The sequence below is a fragment of the Natator depressus genome, chromosome 5 (assembly GCF_965152275.1).
Source record: "Natator depressus isolate rNatDep1 chromosome 5, rNatDep2.hap1, whole genome shotgun sequence".
NCBI lineage: Eukaryota > Metazoa > Chordata > Testudines > Cheloniidae > Natator > Natator depressus.
The window spans coordinates 112364030-112384048 of NC_134238.1; the positions used below are offsets into that span (position 1 = coordinate 112364030).

Consider the following 20019-nt stretch of genomic DNA (forward strand, 5'->3'; position numbering starts at 1 on the left):
TGGGCATTCAGCCTTCTAGTGAGGGTGGCCAGCTTGCAGCTTTTGTAACTGTGTGCACACTTTTCAAGGAGGTATCAGCTGATCCAGTTTTTACTTAGAGAGAACAAAGACTGTTTTTTCTGTATATTTAAGTTTTTCAATGTTTAATGCATTCTAGTCACACACCAGGAAAAAAAAAAAAGCAAAAACCACTGATAGAAAAACAAAAAGCCATCGGGTTTATGAATGTAGATACAGTATTTGTTTCTCACCATCTGTCCTTTTTGATACACTAAATATCACTGAGAAATGTTTATGGCTGTAAACTCAAAAGCATGGGAAAAAAGATCCACCAAAAAAGCACACACCACACAAGATATGTGGCTACATTTTAAAAATGGAAGTGTAGGGTCAAACGAGATCTATGGCAAGCTGAATTTAGATCTCTAACTAGACACAAAAAAAAGTAAGTGAAAGGTAGGATGGGGGATCATGTTTTGGCTGTGGCACACCATATGGCCAAGGAGGAAATTAAATGGTCTAAACCAAAGTTAACTGAATCGACTTGCTTATGAAGTCAATAGTACTCTACGAAATTAAAAGTAACTTTAAAAATCATGATTCTCTACCGATGCCGGCTTGGGAAAAAATATCCTGGCTTAACATTAAATGTTGCTAATTAAATGGTTTACTACATATTTAGAAGCTCTGGTCTGGTTAGACAGCAGTGCTTTTTTTTTTTTAAATTGTTCTGCACCTTGCATTTGGAAAACTTTCAAAAATATGAAATCCTATATGAAGGGTGGGGAGGGGCGGATCACTTCAGGAGGAGAATGGGGCAGGAGGAAACTGAAATGGGCAGGCCCGTGGCAATTCCAGAATTCAATGGTTCAGCCATAAACGTAACATATTTGACTTACCTAAAGCGTTGAGCCTGCTGAGCTAGAGGTCCTGGATACCTTCTGTTTGGAGACTGATACAGCTGGGAAAGGATGGCCTGATTGGTTTTTTGGCTTGGATTGTTAGCAAACTTTACGGTGATTGGCTCTGTGGCACCTGGAGGTTTCTGCCCATTCAAACCTTTGATAGCTTCTTCTGCTTCAATCCGCTTGTCAAATCGGATGAATCCTACACCTCTTGATACCCCTGCATAGAGTGAAAGAAGCACATGTTGATTGATTAATTCAGGAGACTTGCAGAATGCCGAAGATTAAATGTAGGTTTACAGGTTACCATAAACAAGAAACTTCCACAGCAGAGATTCCGTTCTGGCAACAAGTACAAAATGTGACTTTTCTAATACTACCCAGTCCTATTAATTACAAATACAACAGGCCACACAGTACATCTGAGCCACTTTGTATGCAAAAGGAGATCGGGGAGGGAAAAGGGAATTCTAGCTGTGACAGGATTCAAGCAGTTAGAGGGGAAAAAAAATTCTGAATTCAGTTGATTCTAGACTTATCTTTACCTGGCACTTTGAAAAAGACTTCAGAACCAGCCATACAGTAGACTAGATAAGGAGGAAAAGACCAAACTATTTTTGAATTAAAATACTTGTAGCAACATCCCCCCAACTTCCAGCCCATTTAGGGTGCACTGGAGAAAGGATGCCTACAATAATTGTGCCATGTTCAAGACTGAAGTACAGGTTCTGGGTTGCAACAATGGGAATTTCTGCTATTTTAATCATCAATGTTCATGTTCCTATAAACTTGATGCAGGATTTCAATATTTCACTGCACAGCATTTTAGCTCCCTCAACAAAAGAGTCTATTTCCAGCTTTCCTTGTCTATAGATTTAAGATATATTGTGGAAGGGAAGGGGTGACATGGAAACATTTGGTGCAGGCAGAAAGCAAGAAGGGTACGAACAGTAAAAAAAAGGAGGGAAGGACTAAGGAGCACATTAAACCTCAAACAAGTGGCTTAAAATGAATTCACTTTACTTGGACAAATTAAAGGGAATAGGAGGAAATTGGAATTATTCAGAGGCCTATTGCATTTTGTTTCATCAGCGAAAGGACAAGGAAAAGTTAGAAGTTTGTCCACAAGCTCTTAAAATTATTTAAGGGGAAAAAAATTCTATCAATCAATGACCATTTAGAACATCAAAATGACAAGGAACAAGAGTAAGGAAGTTTAAAGAGCTGAATGGCACAGACTCAACTTTGCATTTCTTATCTGTCAGTTTGTGTCACAACATTATTCTTCAGATCATTTTGAATCTAACGCTTCCCTTTGCCTTTAGAATAGTGTAAAAAAAATACTTAGAAGGCTGCACAATACTTCTCTAGGATAAAAAAACAGTTCTTACATTAATTCGTATGAGAAAGTGTATTTAGGGTCTTCTACCCACTGTATTTATTAGGGTGTACTACACACTGTATATTTATACATTTTAGAAGTCTATTCACATGTTTATTTTGGTACCAGATCATACATGCTATTTCCGCATGAATACTCATGAGAAATGTAATGAGTATTTAGTGGACTGTTTGTAGGTCTTGGGACTGGAAAACTACATATTCTAATTCTGGCTCTACCACAAAATTGGTGTTTCCCTTGGGCAGATTGCAATATGCATCTCTCAGTTTTTCCAGCTATACAATACCTACATGCAATTGCACACTAATTATCGATAAGTTTTCACACACTATTATACATAAAACATACTAAATTTGGTGTTATGCTTTCAACAAAGTTCTGAGTTTACTTTTCTTTTATAGCCAACTTTATATCCTGTTTAGAGAACAAATTAGAAAGGTCAAAAAAATGTTTCTTTCCCATGATTTTGACAAACACTGATATTACAGTTGGACATTCCATCCACCAAACTGTCACTATGGCGGTCAATGCGATCAGAAAGGAAAAAAACAGACATGAAGTGGTCAGGGGAACGGAAGGGACTGAAAGGTTTTTGAGAGGAGAATCATTTTCTATGCCCCAGCACTAGTTGTACATTGTTTAAATACAGTCCATGAAAACTGTCTCCTTTTTTATTTGATGTTCTGTGCCTGCCTTTATAGGAGAACTTTGGTGTAGACAGAAGATATACTACTTCTGAAATTCAAGTCAGCCAGTTGAACTGTCATGAGTATACAGAAAAATGACACATCCTGTCCGAATCGGACTAGTAAAAAGATGCCGTTGGACATTTTGTGGCATCCAGTCTGTATCGGAGGCACATGGTAATAAAAGTATCTAACCTACCAGAGTTCCCAGTTTGCTTTTAGTCTGTGCTAGCACTGCTAAGTACAGAATTTATCTGCTCCTAAGGATCTCAAAGTTCCTATTCTTCTGTGTGCCCATAGTAGATGATGCAACCTTGAAAACAGTCTTAACAGCAATTACCAGTTCGGGTCTTGTGTAATCCTAGCCTGAGAGAACTAGCTGCGCATTACTGCATAACATTTTGCTTTTTATAAAAAGATTGTTTATTAGCATTTTATAAGGAGCATGGGGACTATTTTCACACAGCAGCTTGGAAATGAAGATTATAGCAGCTGTAAATTTATTACAAGCCATGAAACAGGCTTCAAACCTGCACCTTCAGGGTAGAAATGACTCAGGCTGGCTCACTCCACTCCATGATCTATTTTTGTCCATGCATATTTATGAAGAATTCCAGCAGAAAATTGCATTTTCTGGCCCACATATACCTTTGATATGTTCTGGATGCAAGTCTGCTGCCTTGGAAGGTGGAATATTTCACAACCTGCCAGTCTGAGAAAGTGAAAGAGACAGTGCCGAGCAGCTGCCTACTTACCAGTGACTTGGTCAACTAGAATACGAGAAGTAATAATGCGTCCATATTGAGAAAAGAGCTGCTCCAGTTCCTTCTGGGTCATTGTTTTTGGAAGTCCACTGACGTACAAATTTGCATCTCTGATAGAAGCTGAACTTGGTCGCGCATAGGAAACCTTGGGAAAGGGAGGGTAATTTATTTTTCTTTTTTAAAAACTACTCAGACTATGACTGAAATGGGACAAAAAAAAATTTGTCGCCCACTTATTCAAATGACTACAAGGTAATTACAAAAATACTGCTCAGTGAGCTAAAACTTATTTTCAAATGTTGCCTTAAGCGTCAAATAATCCAGGGCTTTGGAGCGGAGCCTGGAGCACCTCCGGAGCAGTGGAGCTGCAGGTTTTTGCCTGGAGCTGGAGCGGAGCCAGGGCACAGTTCCAAAGCCCTGAAATAACCAAAACACCACCACAAGGCAAAGGAATAGGATTTATTTAGTACCCCAAGCCAGTTAAGTTGTAGTTTAAAGCTGTATTCCAGAGCCGTATTTAAAGCCGTATTCCAAAGGAGAAGAATGGTGTGTGAATGGACACTTAAGCCAGCTGTTGGAGTAAAAAAAGTGCTCTTTTGACACTAGTTTAAGCCCTTTTGTGATAAGATTAAAATAGAAAAAATATCCTATCCATTTCTTTATCAGAAAAATCTGTTCCATTTTTATCCATTCATTCCATTCTCCCTACACACTAAAAATGCAAGAATTAAAGTTAGCTTTGAGATCAGGGCCACAGATGCCTTAAGAAAGGCAATCCAACACACTGGCAGCTTTGCTACTCCAGTATTGCAATTGTTGCCCTGCTCCTATTGCACAGTTGTCTGACTCTCCCCCAAATAAAATACAAACATTCCTAAATGTCAGAATTAGACAAACAGGGCTAAAAATGGTAGATAATTTTGTAACTCTATTTTTAAGAATAAGTAGCCAGGGTGGGTATATGCCATGCTGTTTTTTTTTTTTTGCACATTTTGAAACAATGCTAGGGTCCCACAACCAAATCTGACTGATAGTCTAAATTCTCTGGATTCTCTTGGACATCAGATATTGGGAATTCTAACCAGTTACTTTAAGGACTACTCAAGACACCTCGCTACAATGGGGATAAACATTTCTGTGAAGGTTTTCAAGACAATGTGCCTAAAAGCAGGCTCCTAAATCCTTAAGCCCTTAAAGCTGCAGCCTGATTTCCTAATATGCTGAGCATCCAGCACTCCCACTGAAGTCAACATAGCTAAACTGTCACCTTTATTGCTAAAGTCACATTAAAATCAAAGTCTGTACAAACAGGACAGGAGGGGCAGAATGCATTATTTGGCATCTTTCCATTTCGGGTAGCTAGAGAGGTTACATTTTATCCATCTTGATAATCATTCCCCCTCCCCCACACACTTATTTGACATTTATCCAATCCAAAACAACTATGAGAAAAAGTAGAAAATTCTCAAAAACATCTTGGTTAAAAATCAGGCATCTTTGGCTCTTCACTGAGGGTTTTTTGTTTTTAATCCCATAAAAAATGTTTCTCTGTACCCATGCTATTCAGGTAACCTTAATGCTGTTTTCCATTTAAAGGACAAACAGATAATGTCCAGTGTTCTTGTCGACGAGGAGAAAATCTAGTTAGGATTTCAATCCTTCACTCATTAGTGGCAGCTTTATCATTATTAGAGTTTTAGAACAAGGATTAACCATATATATTCTAAAACGTGCTGAACTATATTGTGGACCCAGACTGGCCTATGCCTAGCTAGATGCTTCATAAGTACAATAAATACAAAGGCGAGGATTTGTGAGCTCCTCATTTGCTAATGAGGGCCATACAAGGACCCAGAATACCCACAATTTCAGGTAGCTGAAAGCACTTGTCCTCTAGTCTCCCAGAACAGTAAACTAGTACATATAATGTGGTATAACCATATCATTTCTTCCATATCTACTTTGCCTCTTGTGGTATACAGTAGATTTTTTTTTTTTTTTGAAGAGTGCAAATTTAGTGCTCGTGAAAGATGCTGTATTAATAGAATTAGAGCTTCATGTCCTTTGTCCACAGAATAGGAACAGCACAAACGTACCATACATGGCCCAACTGGTTTTAACAATGACCGGACAAGACCATCCCCTGGAGCTGCAGAACAGCTAAGGAATTCAGTCCCTTTGTGCTGAGGAGCACACATGGCCCTGCGAGTAATGGGCTGACAAAGGTACCATTAGCTGTGTTGCCTTATTCTAACGCTTCAGCCCCAATCTGACATTTCCCCTTTGTCACTAGATAAGGGAATCCCATGCTAAAACAAACATCGACAATACTAGATATATACAGGGATGCTCTATCCAAAGTAGTGGCTCCATACCAAGTTTAAAATTACAGGTACAAAAAACAAAGATTTCCCTCTCGCCTGCTTTGGATCCATTGCTCTAGACATCAGCACTCACGGAAAGTAGCAAGCAGTGACACATCCATGCACTATGTACGGAAAGAGTAATGACTTATCTTGTGTTAGACTATTTTATTACAAATAAAGGAATAGGTGACTGCAGGTCAGATACCATCTCCCACTGAGATGTTTCTACAAACCATAATTAGCCCAACATTTATAAATAGGCTGTTAAGTCTATTCAATTAGACTTGAATTCCAGATATTTCTACTTCTCTATAAATAGACACATTTTCTAATTATCTACTGCCTGATCCACAGAGAATGACAACTCAGTTTGGTACTGCTAAAAACAAAATAATGCACTGAAGACCAGGCAGCACTGCTGCATGTATACTTAGTCTCTAAGGTGCCACAAGTCCTCCTTTTCTTTTTGCGGATATAGACTAACACGGCTGCTACTCTGAAACTTAACAGGGCTGATATTTCTCCATCCAACACATTGCTCATCTCCCACAGCTGTGTGGGCAGTGCCCCAATGAGGGAGTTTGTCCTCAGATTCATTTGTAGGCTCTGGCGAAGAGCAGAATGACATTACTGGTTCAAAACACAGCACTAATAGCAGCCCTAAGGCAAAGGCCTCCCTGCTTGCGACCTCCACAGTAATCCTGGGAAGGGATGCAAGTCAGCGTCAGATGCTAGAACTGCCTTTGGTTGACACCCCTCTTCTCTCAATTCACTCTGCTGTACATCAGGAGGCAACTAAGCTGCTGGCTACAGGAGGAGGTCAACTACTGAATACTATGGGGGAGGAAAGGGAGGAATAAACACTGGGTGAACAGCAAGGGGGATTTCTAATACTTAAGGCATCTCTTTCAAGCCTACACTTCATGTTTCCCAAGTGTGAGCGAAAAAAAAAAATGGAGGTAAACTAGTTTCCTAGGAGAAAGGAATCCTGTGCACAAGGCTCAGAGAGTCGGAAGAGATCTGCTCTATGTTATGAAAGCAGACACATCAGGGAAGGTGTGGATATTTAGGCGACATGGCAGCAAGATTTTTCAGTTAAAAAAATAAAACCATGCCTGTCTCCATTCGGCTGGATTGGGTAGAAATACACATTATTTCCATACAGAGCAGTGGCGCCAATTCAGAATAAGGTTCCTCCCCCGTTCTTGAAGAAACGCAGGACCCTAGTTCTCTTTTCTCCTCCCTGCCAGCAAGGCAAAAACCACCATAAAGGAGTCATACACCAAGACCCATAGGACAATATGCCCTGTTTGTTACATATCTCAGATGCATTTTTTGTAATATCAATAAGAAAACCAAAAGTTACATTTTTAAAAAGTACTTCCTCTTTCATTTATTCTTCCTGGCAATCCCTTTCATATAAACTGTTTGGGAAAGAGTTGCATTGCATAGCGGTCTTGTTCTACCTGTAATTCTTACAAGTTTGCTTCACTGTAAAAATGAAGGGTATTTGGGCCACAAACAGCTACAAAAGCTGGAAAAGAAAAAAAAAACCTGAATGACATGCCCCCTTCCTCTAACCAATTAACAGAAAGCTACACAGGAGAGAGCAGCAGTGAAATGCGATCCTGTATCAGACTACTGACAGAAATAAGTGTTTAATGCTTAAAGTGTGCAACATTAGCAATCTATTCACAGAAGTCAAAGGAGTCATTTTAAGGGGAAAGAGCAAGAAGGTTTAAAAAAAAGGAGGGAAGGGACAGGAAGCTCAAAATATAAGAGAAGATTCCTAATAAAATTATGCCGAACTGATAATATACGCTTAACAAAACTAGTGCTCCTAAAGAAAAATGCAAGACAGTCACAGAAAGAAGAAAGGACTGGTATCAACAGATGGCCCAACTCTATTGCAAGAGGAGCATTTGCTTACTTGGGATTGCTAATTAGTTTCTAAACCCTACTGACATAAAATCCACAGAAACTGGTTGCTTTACCTACAGTACAGTAACTGTAAAGTACAGCATCTCCTATTCTTTATTCCCACCCTGCATCTCTTCTCCAGGCTTTCATTAGTACAATAATTAGTTAACTATGATTCCATATGCAGTCCATTCATGCAATCTCTATGCATTGAATTAACAGCTAAAAAATGAACTTCCACAGCTATTTCAACAGGTGAATATTTAATGGCTAAAGATCAAGGTTATGCAATGTCAAAACCACTCAGCACACAATCTAAGTTGAGAGGCAGCCAGAAAGCCTACAATTTTAATATTTAAAGATGATACATATAATATAACACTCAACAGGCTGCTACTCTGGAGACACCAATTTAAGAACAGTTTTAGTGGAATTTTCCATTATCCTACAAACTGCAGCATAAACAGCAAAGACAGTGGCTCTTAGAAAAGCATCTCTGAAATAGTGGCTAAGAAAAGACAGTGAAGCTATGTATTTTTAGCTACTTTTTAAAAAATACTAACTCTCCAAATCTCAGTGACCAATCAAGAGATTTATGCTTTTCTTAAAAATAATCCATTACTAGATTTCAGCTTTTTGTTCTCTTACTAACACAAATTACTGCTGAAAAAAAGCGCGAAGAGAGAACATTGTCTCCACAAATAAAGAACTTTCACCAATTCCTTGGCACCAATGATTACCACAGCATACATCTCAGTGCTGGGGTAATCTATAACAAGTCCACATTTTCAGGGAGCGAGGGGGCGTAGGAAGAGTAGTTTATCACTTGAAGACACTTTTAGAAGCGTTTCTTTGAATCAACAGGGATTCCTTCTACTTTTAAAACTTTCTTGCAGTTTCACTTCTTTAAAATTGACACCCTTGGATATACATTTGTTATTTTACATAAATTGCACTGCCACAGGATCCATCAGCCTGATAACACAAATTGACTCCAGACTGAAATTTGTCATAGATGGTATCTGTTTAGGAATAACTGCCAATTGGCTTTGAAAATAGGGACAGGAACATGCTTCCAGAAGCAAATTGTTCAAAACAGAGGGGTTAAGCACACAGATGTTTTATGAACTCCCCTTTCTATGCCTGCACAACAAAAGGCAAAGAAATATTCTTTAATATGGTTACACTGCGGTTTTCAAGTGCTATTCTTATGACAGATTCTTTTGGTTCTGATTAGGAGTACTTAACCGCTTCGATGCCAGGAGTCAAGAACTCTTCCTCTGGGACCTTACTACCAGTAATGAGATGCTGTAGCACTAAAGAGAGAAATTCAAATCCCAATTGCCAGTCAGTTAGTTTAATATAATCCTTAGAACTGTAAATGAAGTTTTCTGCAATTTCATTCTGAATGAGAATTCCTCCCTGCCCCCCACCTGAACGTTAAAAGTTGCATTTTCCAGCATTCTGTTTGCTTTAAGCCAGTGGTTTTCAACTCCCTCCCCCACCCCCCCATTTGTGGATCCCTAAAAAAAAAAAAATCAAATGGAGGTGCAGACCCCTTTGAAATGCCTAGTGTGTGCACCCCCAGAGGTCTGCAGACCACAGGCTGAAAACCACTACTTTAAACATAAAATCTTCCATATATATCAAGTTACCTTGTTAAACACAAATTAACTTTGATGAATCTCCTCAAGTCAGAAGAGCCAGTTCACTCTAGCATTTGTTTTAGCCAACAGTACATAAACTGAAGACACAACAAATTAGATTTCCTTCTATAAAGGAGAGTTTAAACTCAACCTCTGCAAAACTAGAGAGTGTCATTTATTAAATGTTACCTAACACAGTTCCATCCCGGAGTGTAAATTAAATGAATACTAGACCCAAATCTACTATGTTCCAACACAGACCTTGTATTTACAGCCAGCACTGAGGTGGATCATTTCCATTAAAATATGAACCAGAAGGATCTAGGGACTTGCCCAGTGCCATCTTTTAGGAGACAGTTTTGTTATTTTAGTTTGGTGCTCATTAAAGGTACCAGATTGACAAACACTGACAAATGGAGTGAAGGCTTCCCACGCTGTCCCTCTAATGTGTGGGTCAACTCTGACTTGACACGGATCACCTCAGATTGAAGAGAACAGTTTTTCCATGTCCATTCAGTCTCAGCACAAAGACTAAGAACCATCACTGAGGGTCTCTGTTCGTATCAATTTTGCCCATTAGGGCCTGGGCTGTAACTGCCAGGCAGCCATCAGACAGCAATGATTTGAACCAGATCTGGCTACACAGAGGTGAGCTGTCAACTATCCTTCCATCTGAGAAGAGACTATAGTACACATTGCTACATGGCTCTTTAGGGGTATTAGCCAAAAGCTCTAGGGTCAGGCTGAGGTGGGGACTGCAACACGGAGTGTATGTGGACTATGTTGCAGTTGATATTTCTTTCAGTGCACCATTCCACAAAAACTGGGTTTTGTTTTTTTAATTGCTGAACACGTCCTTGATATGGATTTGTTCCTAGATTAACAGGAGAGTTGTGATAACTTTGCCTAAACCGCTGTCTCTTTACACCTGGATCAGCCGCCATGTTACAAGGCTCACATGGCTCTTTGGTTCTCTTACCAAGTGTGTATGAGCAAGTCTAAGTGGAAAATTCAAAGTCGGTTGTGTTGCCAAACATAGCAGTTAGGAGAACCATGAGTTCTTAGATCAAGGCGGATACATTTGTACTACACTGGGCAAGTCCCTCTTGATCTTGTGTTATAAAGACCAGAAAGAAATTTGGATAAAGATGTGCCAGTTGATCCCATCAGAACATCCACTAGTCTTTAAAGTGTTCCCAGCTGAAAAGAGACCAATCAATGTACAGTTTACAGAACACGGAGGTTATCCAGTGAAAGATCGAACAACTAAAGGATCACTCCTCAGGGTGCAGAGTCTGTTTAGCCCAACTGTCCTGAACACATTCAGCCTATTGTAACTCTAGGTGAATGCCTACCCACTGAAAAAGGTTTCCTAATTTCTCCCTTTATTTAGTAACAGCACTGTAGCATCACTGCAGGATATGTTCACACTGAAGAGGAAGCAAAGTTAGAGGCTGACAATGATTTAAAATCACTCTGTAGGTTCTCAAGTGATACTCCTCTCTAAAGTCTCTGGTTGCCCACTGGTAGAGGAAGTCCACAACTATTCCTGGTATTAAGACTTTGTATTTAATCATGAAGTTTTCCATTGGCCACTTGGTATGCTTTATTTATTTATTTATTTATTTATTTATTTATTTATTTATTTATTTATTAACTCCAGTATTATTCCAGAGACCCCAACTGAGAGCAGACCTCATTCTCCTAGGCAGGGTTCAGACAATCCCCACCTGAAGACCTCACAATCAAAAGGGACAAAGTGAGGGGAAAGCAAGTGTTATCCCCATTTTACCAGTGGACAATTGAGGCTCAAAGATTAAGTGACATAACCAAGGTCCAGCTGGAAATCTGTGGCAAAGCTGGGAACATACCCAGATTTCATGAGTCCCAGTTCAGGTAGCTTAATTACAAGACTATTCTATATCGGTCCTGTTTGGCATAATGGCAAGTGAAAGAAATGCTGTAATTTTCACATACTAGTGTATCAAGGGAGGATTTAGATGCAGATCATCATCATCTCTAGAAATCTTAATAGAGTCTCAATTTTGGGATTGGTCTGTGAGCAAATCCCATGCACTGTGAAAGGAAATCTGAACTTCCCTAGGGAAAGAAAAGGGTACCACATTGCATTATCAATGTCTGGAAGAGAAAGATATAGATAAAAGCAGCTGCTTCAAGGTAACCCTAGACAAGAGAGATAAGCCTGATGAGATGCACTTAAGACAACAAGCATCACCTGCCAAGGACTTTAACCTCTCATCAAGCAAATATGTATCTCTCAGACAATTTTAAACTAGACATAAATAGCAGTGTCAAGAAATGCTTTTCATCATCTCCATCTGGTAAGAAAACTACATCCCTCCCTACTGGATGTGAATATGGACTACTGCAACTCATTCTACCTCTGGCTCAGATGGATACATGGAGGGCTGCAACCCACACAGAATGCAGTGATATCTCCTGGGCAGGACAGACAGATGCAACACATCACACCATTGCTTCATACACACAGCAGGCAGCTTAATTGTTTCCAGGTGTAAGTTAGCATCCTTCAATTGATTTCCAAGGATGTAACTTGACCATGGAGTGTGCTATTTCACTCTGCTTCCCCATCAGTGACCCAACAAGAGAGCTGAGCTTGTCAGACAACTGTCAAGCCCTACGACGTAGTGGTCAAGAAGCAGAGGTAGGTTCTATACAGCGGGACCTCAACCAACATATGTAACGTCCTATTAGAGACGGTCAAAATCCTCCCAAACCTACCTAAAACAAGACAACGTTTGGTACTGCATCTTCTACCATCACCACCACCACCACAAGGAAGTCAGTGCTTCCAGTGTCTCACAAGTAGTCCTCAAAATCTATACCCGTATGTAACTGGTGTCTGCTAAGCACCATGCCACTTTCTTGCTTTTTGGAAGTTTGTGCCCTTCAGTTACTTGTTATGGTATAAATACAGTGGTGATGTGCACTTCTAAATACCTTAAGAGGAATTATGCATGCTTTCACAGTTCAGATAGTTCTCCACCTGAGAGTATTTGTGAAGGTCTCTGTTTCTTATAAACAGATAATGAATCCACATGACCTTCAGAGTTCTGAGGTTGGTAATGTCCTATGGCAATAGGTGTCCATGATGAGCTCAAAAAATTATAGGTAGGCTCCCAAAAATATGTACATGTAATTGACCAGCCAACCAGTGGTAAACTCTTGGCATGTTCTTAGGAACCCAAATGGAAGGGCTTTTTTGGAAATGGCAGAAGATGCACTCTACAAGCTGTCTGATGGAGACAGGCAGGCATGCTTAAGAGTTTGACACAAGTAAGTTACTTGGATGAACACTGTCTAGAGTTTAGGTCAGCACAGTCATCCAAAAAATTCCTTGTAGTTTGAGCTGTCAAGAACCCTCTAATCTAGTGCAACTTCAATTTTCCCAGTGGCTGGTCTGTGGACAATCTGGGACAGAAGCCCAATATGACAGCCCTATTTGTGTAAAAGTGGCTTCTTTGAAAAGGGAAGCCAATTTTCTTCTTGCTCCTGGAGGTAAAAAGTGTCTGGCTGGTCGGTCTTCTGGTTACACTTCTTTTATTTCTTCAGGTGGAGCATTAGAAAAGGTTCAGAGAAGGGCACCTAAAACAATTAGGGGTTTGGAACGGGTCCCATATGAGGGGAGATTAAAGAAACTAGGGTTTTTCAGCTTGGAAAAGAGGAGACTAAGGGGGGATATGACAGGTATATAAAATCCTGAGTGGGGGGTAGAAAGTGAATAAGGAAAAGTTATTTACTTGTTCCCATAATATAAGAACTAGGGGCCAAATGAAATTAATGGGCAGCAGGTTTAAAACAAATAAAAGGAAGTTCTTCACATAGCGCACAGTCAACCTGTGGAACTCCTTGCCTGGGGAGGTTGTGAAGGCTAGGACTATAAACATGGTTTAAAAGAGAACTGGATAAATTCATGGAGGTTAAGTCCATTAATGGCTATTAGCCAGGATGGGTAAGGAATGGTATCCCTAGCCTCTGTTTGTCAGAGGGTGGAGATGGATGGCAGGAGAGAGATCACTAGATCATTACCTGTTAGGTACATTCTCTCTGGGTCACCTGGTATTGGACACTGTTGGTAGACAGGATACTGGGCTGGATGGATCTTTGGTCTGACCCAGTATGATCATTCTTATGTTATGTTCAATCCCAGGACCAGAATTAAAGTCATGCTGCCACTGAAAAAATAACTCACAGCACACTGGAAAGAAACAACTGTTTCTGCAGTCATTGTTCCCCCTTCGAGGTGGGAGGACGAGTTGGAGAAAAACAGTGTGCACTTGCCTAGGGTTTTGATTTTCTTTTACTTCTTGAACTTGCTGGAGGATCTAATGTCATTACCAGGCAGTTATTATTGGACAATAAGCTCTTTTAGGCACCTTTCGGGTGCCTTTGCCAAGATTAACATTCCTTAATTTCTGCAGTCACTAAAGGAATGGGAGTGGGTAATCTTTGACAAATATTGGCTGCTGCTTAAGTGAGCGTGGTTGTGAAGGACAGAAGAGATGCCCTTCTGCTTGTCCACTGTCAGTAACATTCAGGGTAGAACCTCAGCGTGAACTTGTGGGAAAGGGGAATTTCTGAGCTTGAGTTCAGATGGTGGCAAGTGAAGGACTTAACCCCTGTAAATTTGATTTAGACTGAGCTTTCCTTTTCTGACTTACTTGCTCTAATCAGCAGTCAAAAGGCAGAGATTAACGTTTGGGTTTTCATTGCACTACCTCTCCTGGGCAGTTCAGACCTACCATGCTCACGAAAGGCTGGAAAATAAGGGTTCTTTAAAAAAAAGAGGACCCTACACAAAGTACAAAATCAAATTAAATAGACACTTTCCTCTCTGAATGTGAGCTAGTCTTTTCCTCAATACGTTGTTAAAATACTAGTTCAAAGCCCTAGACATTTGGAGAACCCAAAGTAGTCCAGTTAATCTGAGTTTTAAAGTTTCTCCATACATGTTCTCTGTGCAAACAAATACAAAATGACTTTAGTTCCCCAGTGCTTTTAAATTTCATTTTTGACTGAACGGAGGAGCCACCTCCGACGCCCCTTCCAGAAAGGCAGGTGGGTGTATGGTGACTTTTTAGAAGGGAGCAGAGATTAACCGCCACCCCATATACCCTGCCCCACTGATGCTGGAATCAGTCTTTTCAGACTGATGCTGCTCCTACCTCATCCCAGAAATGGGAAAGCCATTCTCTTCCTGGAATTAAAGGTTACAAGGAAAAATCCAAAACACCACAAAGAAAATGTACGCACACAGTGTTAAGGCTATGAGAGAGAAAACAGTGGGTGTGCTGACATGGGGGATGGGGAGGACAGAAGGGATACCATATGTACTCCCAACATCTAGCCACAAGACTACTTGCAGGAACATGCCATACTTAAGCACATGATCTATGCGTGTATTGTCACTGCAGCCAGGCTAACATCATGTTTGAGCTGTTCTTGGTAGTCTGTGAAATGTACTGAAGATAGTTCACTCCCCCCCTCGCCTCCCTTTGAAATAAATTTTGTTTACTGGGGGGGGGGGGGGACGACTGTTTTTAGATTAAAAGGTCGCAGAGATAAAGATGTGACAAGGTTCTGCAGATGTTTGAAAAATGTTACCAAGAAAGGACTTCTCCTTATACATGAAATGTCTATAGCCTCCTAAGATCAAGAAAAAGTCATGGGCCTCTGCTCTACAGTAGACCAGGTCTGCGTAGAAACCTCACCCCGAAAGTTTCCTCACCCTGAAAGCGTTTACCATATTAAAGCATCCATGACAGTGAAAACAACAGGGTTACATTTACCTACGACACGCCACAGAGTCAGTTTAGCTGTACTGAAGGTTTAGGGAGACGGCATTGAAGGTTCTACCGCTGGAGTAATAGGATAGTGTTGAATGGCCCCTGCAGCCGCACACCAACTGCTAAAATATTATTAAAATGGACTCAGCCAATTTTAAAAAAGGGGTGTGTCTGAAGAAGCATGACTATTTCCTTTCCTTTTATGGCAGGACTATCATTTTTGTAGCAAGGAGTGACCAGCTCAGTTGATTTTCTCCTGTATAATTTGGCTGGGCAGAACTTGATTTTCTTAAAATAATTTCAACAAATAGCAATGTTTATTTTTAAGCATTTTTTCCCTCTTTAAATTTTCACACTTGCAGGAAATTATGGAGAGGCCAGACAAGTATCCAATGGCCGTATATGGTGACCATTTTAATTACCTCGTATAAAGCTTAATTTTTTGAATTTCAAAATCCTTAAATCAAACTGTAATAAGTCCCCAAGCACCATTTCTCTTTCCTTATCTATAAATGTTGATCATCATCAGTGGAAATATTTTTTGTCCGTGTGCAGTGAAATCAGTGTCTACTGATATTTGCCAATAAGCAGCTACTCCTCCCAAGCCAATATACAAACAAAAAAACCAAACAAAAATACACCCCACCCCCCCCCAGGGGTTAAATAGAGGCAGTATTCCGCACACAGTTTGACATGGACTGAAATGGCCATGACTGTATGAAAAAATAAAGCAATAATCAGACCTAGAGAAGGATAAAACAACTTGGGTCAGGGAGAACAATGCCACCTAGGGAACAACCTTCCATTTAAAAAAAAAATACAAATTTAATTGGCATTGAGAGAAACCAGAATGACCTGGTGTCTATCAGCTGAGGACAAGACATCAATCTGGTCGTGTTTTGTGAAAGTGTCCTGAGGATCAGATTCCATCCTGCAAATTGTTACACAGTGTGTCCTGTCTTTTGACTCAGGAATTCAAGGTACTTCTCCCCAGCCCTCAAGTTGATCGATTTATTTCGGGGGGGGGGGGGGGGGGTGCCACCAGTTGAAGTAGACTCTTCAGTTGGTGGTTTTAGGACACCTCTAGCACAACAGTGAAATTCCACTCTTCCACCAGTTACTGTACTGTGGATCTTTGAAACAGTTTGAAGGGAAAGCACAGTGTACTTGGTAAGGATGCAGTCAAGCGAGAATAAGGGTATGTCTACACTATGAAATTAGGTCGAATTTATAGAAGTCGGTTTTTTAGAAATCGGTTTTATATATTCGAGTGTGTGTGTCCCCACAGAAAATGCTCTAAGTGCATTAAGTGCATTAACTCGGCGGAGTGCTTCCACAATACCGAGGCTAGAGTCGACTTCCGGAGCGTTGCACTGTGGGTAGCTATCCCACAGTTCCCGCAGTCTCCGCTGCCCTTTGGAATTCTGGGTCGAGATCCCAATGCCTGGTGGGGCTAAAACATTGTCGCGGGTGGTTCTGGGTACATATCGTCAGGCCCCCGTTCCCTCCCTCCCTCCGTGAAAGCAAGGGCAGACAATCGTTTCGTGCCTTTTTTCCTGAGTTACCTGTGCAGCCGCCATACCACAGCAAGCATGGAGCCCGCTCAGCTCACTGTCACCGTATGTCTCCTGGGTGCTGGCAGACGCGGTACTGCATTGCTACGCAGCCGCAGCAACCCATTGCCTTGTGGCAGCAGACGGTGCAATAGGACTGGTAGCCGTCCTCGTCATGTCCGAGGTGCTCCTGGTCGCCTCTGTGAGGTCGATCAGGAGCGCCTGGGCAGACATGGGCTAAGGGACTAAATTTGGAATGACCTGATCAGGTCATTCTCTTTAGTCCTGCAGTCAGTCCTATTGAACCATCTTATGGTGAGCAGGCAGGTGATACGGATTGCTAGCAGTCCTATTGCATCATCTTCTGCCGGGCAGCCATGAGATGTGGATGGCATGCAGTCCTTCCGCACCGTCTGCTGCCAGCCAAAGATGTAAAAGATAGATGGAGTGGATCAAAACAAGAAATAGACCAGATTTGTTTTGTACTCATTTGCAAACTCCACCCCCTCCCCCCGTCTAAGGGACTCATTCCTCTAGGTCACACTGCAGTCACTCACAGAGAAGGTGCAGCGAGGTAAATCTAGCCATGTATCAATCAGAGGCCAGACTAACCTCCTTGTTCCAATAAGAACAGTAACTTAGGTGCACCATTTCTTATTGGAACCCTCCGTGAAGTCCTGCCTGAAATACTCCTTGATGTAAAGCCACCCCCTTTGTTGATTTTAACTCCCTGTAAGCCAACCCTGTAAGCCGTGTCGTCAGTCGCCCCTCCCTGCGTCAGAGCAACGGCAAACAATCGTGCATCTGAGTTGAGAGTGCTGTCCAGAGCAGTCACAACGGAGCACTCTGGGATAGCTCCCGGAGGCCAATACCGTCGAATTGTATCCACAGTACCCCAAATTCGACCCGGCAAGGCCGATTTAAGCGCTAATCCACTTGTCAGGGGTGGAGTACGGAAATCGATTTTAAGAGCCCTTTAAGTCGAAATAAAGGGCTTCATCGTGCGGATGGGTGCAGGTTTACATCGATTTAACGCTGCTAAATTCGACCTAAAGTCCTAGTGTAGACCAGGGCTCAGAGAAATGAGGTCTGAATCTTAAACCCTTTTTGGAAGCCTTCAAACAAAAAAAGACAGACATATTTCAGACACCAAATGGAAAGAATTAATGACACTGCAGGCACACTAGTTAATCAGATTCTCCATTCTTTTGCATGTCCCAGTTTTTAAAACCAGAAAGCCATCAGGTCTTCAGAATAAGAATGCTGCTGTCAGCTCTTCCTCAGGTTTCAGGCAGTTAGGTTCCTTATTGTCCAAGTGAAAGGATATCCTCTCCGTGCCTTTCCACTAAAGGAACTGGCATAAGTACTTAATTGAACAGTTAGGTCTAGCAAACACTCAGGTCCATGAGAATTTCCTGTTTGGATGACCAGATAAGCTGCTCAGAGGCCCAGGATTATGTGCAGCAAGGAGGACATGTCACAGACATAAGAAATTCTACATTTGAAGAAAAAAGTCTGCAAAGGGAAAAGATGCAAGCATAGCCCAGGAACAGCTGCCATACAAGTTACCATCATTCCTAGCAACAGAAGGCACAGAAAAGCAGATGCTGTAAGATATTGAGACACCTCAATAGATATTGAGAGATCACCTCAGAGATTGGAGAGAGATACTGAAAGAACACAGTTAGTCTAGGAAATATTTCCCATGACAACATTATTCCCTAGGTTATCCTGAAGTGGGTTTTTCGGAGGTACCTGTACTTTTTGTTATTCTAGAATAGAGCTTTTACCACACGATCATTTGATGACCTGTGCCACCCTGAGTGTTCATAAGATATTGAGTTTTCTGGACTGTGATACCTTTTTCTTTAGTGGGCATTTTCTCTGGATACAGTCCAAGGATGTTTGGCCTTATATTTTCTTTTTGGAGAAGGAATCTCCAACAAGGGAAAAAATAGGTTTCCTTATTTATGCTCAGTCACCTAGCCTAAGAGCTGTTAGAGAGCTGCTGTCCCTACTGTGAGGCAAGGTAGATTAATAGATTTTAAAACCAGAAGGGACCATTATGATCAGTTAGTCTAACCTCCCTCACAACACTGGGCATACGAATTACTGGGTGAAATTCTACATCAGTGCCAGCATTCTAACTCTGGGTTAACTAGAGAATATGCATTCAAAAAGGATCTCAATTTAAAGACATCAGTGATTAAGAATCCACCACATCCCTTGGTAATTTGTTCAGATGGTTAATTACCCTCACTTGAAATCTTGCATCTTATTTCCAGTCTGAATTGGTCTAGCAGCAGCTTCCAGCCACTGCATCTGGTTGTGCATTTTGCTGCTAGATAAAGGGCCCTCTAAGTCGTCTCCCCACGCAGGTACTCCTGTGCCATGATCAAGTCACCTCTTACCCATACTCTTTGAGAGGGAGTTTAATCTTGGGAGCAGTCCCTTTACCACTTCTAGGGACTGAGGAACCAGAGGCATCCATTTCCTCAGAGTTTAATAGACAATAGTGGTGAAGTAGACTTCTGGGAAGAGCAGCAAATCCTGGCAATAAACTCAAGCTCACACTCCAGCACTCTCTCTTAGATGGTCTGATACAAGGGGTTTGAGGAGGGAGGGGCATTGGTACTACGACCCTCTTGTTTCCAGCCTGGGCTATGCCATAATTTGGGCAATTTACTCAAGAATTCTGATGGCAGCAGTCTTGATTGCCATGTAAACAAACTGTGTAGGAAAACTGGAGATACTGCTGGGGGGGAGCCAGATCCATGGGGCCCTTCAGGAAGCACTCAGTATAGAACATTCTCCAGCCAAATAAGGAAGGTCACCAAGTTGCTTAAGTGGAGAGAGAAATTAAGTTTAGAAAATTAGGAGACAGACCAAAGCACTAAGCTGGGATCATGCACCACAGAAGTAAAGCAGGAACATTTAGAACAGGCAAGT

General features: G+C 41.2%; 1 protein-coding gene across 16 annotated transcripts in view; it reads right to left on the reverse strand.

Moving 5' to 3' along the window:
* Positions 1-20019, reverse strand: part of ELAVL2 (ELAV like RNA binding protein 2) — a 169934-nt gene that overhangs the window by 8018 nt on the left and 141897 nt on the right. For all 16 annotated transcript variants that reach the window (XM_074953468.1, XM_074953467.1, XM_074953477.1 and 13 more), the window contains 2 exons: positions 3749-3902; positions 900-1125 (listed from right to left, as the gene is read on the reverse strand). In XM_074953468.1, the coding sequence (XP_074809569.1) occupies positions 900-1125; positions 3749-3902 (380 nt within the window). The remainder of the gene's footprint in view (positions 1-899; positions 1126-3748; positions 3903-20019) is intronic.